General features: G+C 36.1%; 1 protein-coding gene across 1 annotated transcript in view; it reads right to left on the bottom strand.

Moving 5' to 3' along the window:
* Positions 1 to 1,160, bottom strand: part of LOC106461110 (39S ribosomal protein L27, mitochondrial-like) — an 11,633-nt gene extending 10,473 nt beyond the window's left edge. Inside the window, exon 1 of the mRNA XM_013920902.2 lies at positions 1,059 to 1,160. Coding sequence (XP_013776356.1) covers positions 1,059 to 1,140 — 82 coding nt within the window. The 5' untranslated portion in view covers positions 1,141 to 1,160. The remainder of the gene's footprint in view (positions 1 to 1,058) is intronic.
* Between the last annotated feature and the right edge of the window lie 1,843 nt (positions 1,161 to 3,003).

The following is a 3,003-nucleotide window of genomic DNA, read 5'->3' as shown; positions in this document are numbered from 1 at the left end:
CTATTGCATGAGGAGAGATTAAGATTTCTGAAATTGTTTTATTTTTCTAAAAATAAGTTAGAGGGGGTCTGATTGAGGTATTTAAGATTGTAAGGGAATTGATAGTATTGATGCATCATCTTTTTTTTCATAGTTAATGGCAAGAGTAGTAGGACAAGAGGACACAAATATAAATTTTGGTAAGGTAGGAGTCATCTTCAGCTAAAACAGTTTTATTTTTCTAACAGGGTGGTTAGCCTCTGGAATGGGTTGCTCTCGGATCTTGTAGAGGCAGTAAATTAAGTGAGTTTAAGAAAAAGCTTGATAAGTATATGAATGATAAAGGCTAACACCACGATTTTTTAAACTTATTTATTTAATGGTTTTAGTTTAGTTTAGAGGATGGGACAGCCGAGATGGACCAAAAGGTCCCTTGTTCTCCCTAAACATTGTTATATTATACGTGAATAAGTGTGTTGTAGTTTTATTTCACTTCTTCAAACATAATAATGCACTGTATGCTACAAAGTACTAATAACACAATGATAGGTAGGATATAGACAAACATAATCTCTTCCATTAATTGGAGAATTATGTATCAACAGAAAAATAAAATGATAAAACAGGTTCTTTCTAGTGAGTTCCTGTACATTCTGGTCCGTTGGACCTTACTTTACCATCTATAAAACTAACTAAAATTAACAATATTACTAATACTAACAGTAATAGTACTAACACCATATAAATATTAGTAATACTAGTGTACTAGTAAATGAAATTCACTTCAGACTACCAATACCACTGCACCAGTAACAGCTTTGATTTTTCTTTTCTCAAATTCAAGCGTATGAGATTATGAGCAAGTAACTACAACTTAGATGTACCAGTCAATTGTCTAGTAATATGAAACTATAGTATAAGTTACATTAACAAGTTAGATGGTTATAATGTTTTCATTTCGTGAGAACTTCAACGATGGTAGTTAACGATTAACCTACGCGTACATAATATATAAACTACAATAATGACACTATACTGATAACATTCACGACAATAAATACTAAAACGTTAAAAAATACCATTCACTATGGGAATGTGAATACTAGATTTTCCAAATACACTATTTGCAAGAGTATATCCATATCTGAAGTAAACCGCCATCTTCGTTTATCTTGAAACATCTGTAAAGTGTATAAATAACCAAGTCAACAACAATATGAAATGTAAAAATTGTTAACTTTTGTTTTCAACAGTAATGCTTAATATTTCTTTATTTAAAACCTGTTCCAATAAAATTCAGATGATGTTTATATAATAATCCATGTTAAATTTTGAATATAAATATATATTATTAATAGTCGTTTTATGAAGTGTTACGTCTTTGGTCGTTTGTTAATTTCCGGTATAAATTCTTCCTATCTTAAAAAAAACTAATTTATTCTTTCTCAATACAACTTTGGAATACACAGGAATTCCACGGTCACTTTAACTTAAACACACGCTATAATTCACAACGATTCACGCACTTTACTTAAGGTCACTACCGCTCACTTGACTCAATTATCTGTCTCTATATCTCTCTATCTGCAATTATGATCCCCGCTTTATTTGCCGGGTTATATATTAAAATAGAGGGCGTCTAGAAAAGACCAGAGTTGCCAGGAACAGTCATGATCCTTCTAGAAACTCCAGCGCGCATGCTTCCAGCGTTGCATGACTTCCGCGGTCTTAACACTGCTCCTTCCTTAGTATTGTTCGTCCCGAACAATAGCCACTTACATTAAACCAATAGATAATTAACAATAAATTAATTAAATATATAGAATTTACAAACACAAAATTAAAATTCAACAAAGTCTCTTGATTTTACGGGACGTATCTTCTTCCGTACTGGTCTCCGTCTCGTTGGCTTCTGCTTCACGTGGGGTTCATCTGTTCCATTAGGAAATGTCCAATCATCGGTAACAGACACATCAGTGGTAGTAACTTCATTAAGGGATTCACTCTTTCCCTTCTCAAAACCGGGTAGAGTTTCTTCTTCAACAGTGGCTTTTTTAGATGACATGTCTCCAGCAGCGTCATTTGTTCCATTGTTCACTTCGTTCCAACTGAAATGTCCTGGACCGTGATAACGCCAAAGCCTGTTGGCATGCACCACCTTTGGCTTTCCTCGCCGACCACATTTTATTCAGAAAGTCACGTCTGAGAGACGATCCACTATGTCATATGGGCCTTCCCATGGAGAAGACAACTTAGGAGACTTCCCTTTGATCTTCCTGGGATTGTACAACCAACATTGTCTCCTAGTACAAAGCTGACATCAGTAGATCTCTTATCATAACATCGTTTCATGGAATCAGCAAAGGTTTTCCAGTTTGAACGCACTTGATGATGAATATTATCCATCCTTTCAGATAACACTTTCACGAACTCTGACACATTTTCAGGCAAGTCTTCGTAAGGTGGGCGTTCTGTTATCAGATCCATTGGCAACCGAAGCTCCCGACCAAACATCAGCTTTGCTGCAGTGTATCCAGTGGCTTCATACTCTGCTATTATATAGGCCATCAACTGTGAAGGGAGTAAGACATCCCAGTCATCTTGGCGGCTATTACAAAACTTTGCCAATTCCTGTCCCAGTGTCCAGTTGTACTTTTCTACCATCCCATCAGACTGTGGATGAAATAACATTTTCTTGGTCTTTCGTATGCCAAACAACTTGCAGCATTCATGGAACACAGCTGATTCAAAGTTACGGCAGTTCGTATGGCACAACAAACCTGAAGAAGAAATCACTAATAGCCGAAACTACAGTTGTAGCTTCCTCATTTGGTATTGCATATGCCTCAGGCCATTTGGTGAAATAATTCATCACTACACAAATGTACTTGTTTCCAGCACGAGTTTGGGGCAAAGGACCAGCAATGTCAACAGCTACTTTTTTCATTGGTGCGCCAACTTGATATAACATCATTGGAGTACGTCCCTTATGCTTGGGTCCCCTTTTAGTACAACATGTACTGC

This window comes from Limulus polyphemus, unplaced genomic scaffold (genome assembly GCF_000517525.1).
Source record: "Limulus polyphemus unplaced genomic scaffold, Limulus_polyphemus-2.1.2 Scaffold899, whole genome shotgun sequence".
Classification (NCBI taxonomy): Eukaryota; Metazoa; Arthropoda; class Merostomata; order Xiphosura; family Limulidae; genus Limulus; species Limulus polyphemus.
This window is presented reverse-complemented; position numbering and strand designations above follow the sequence as displayed.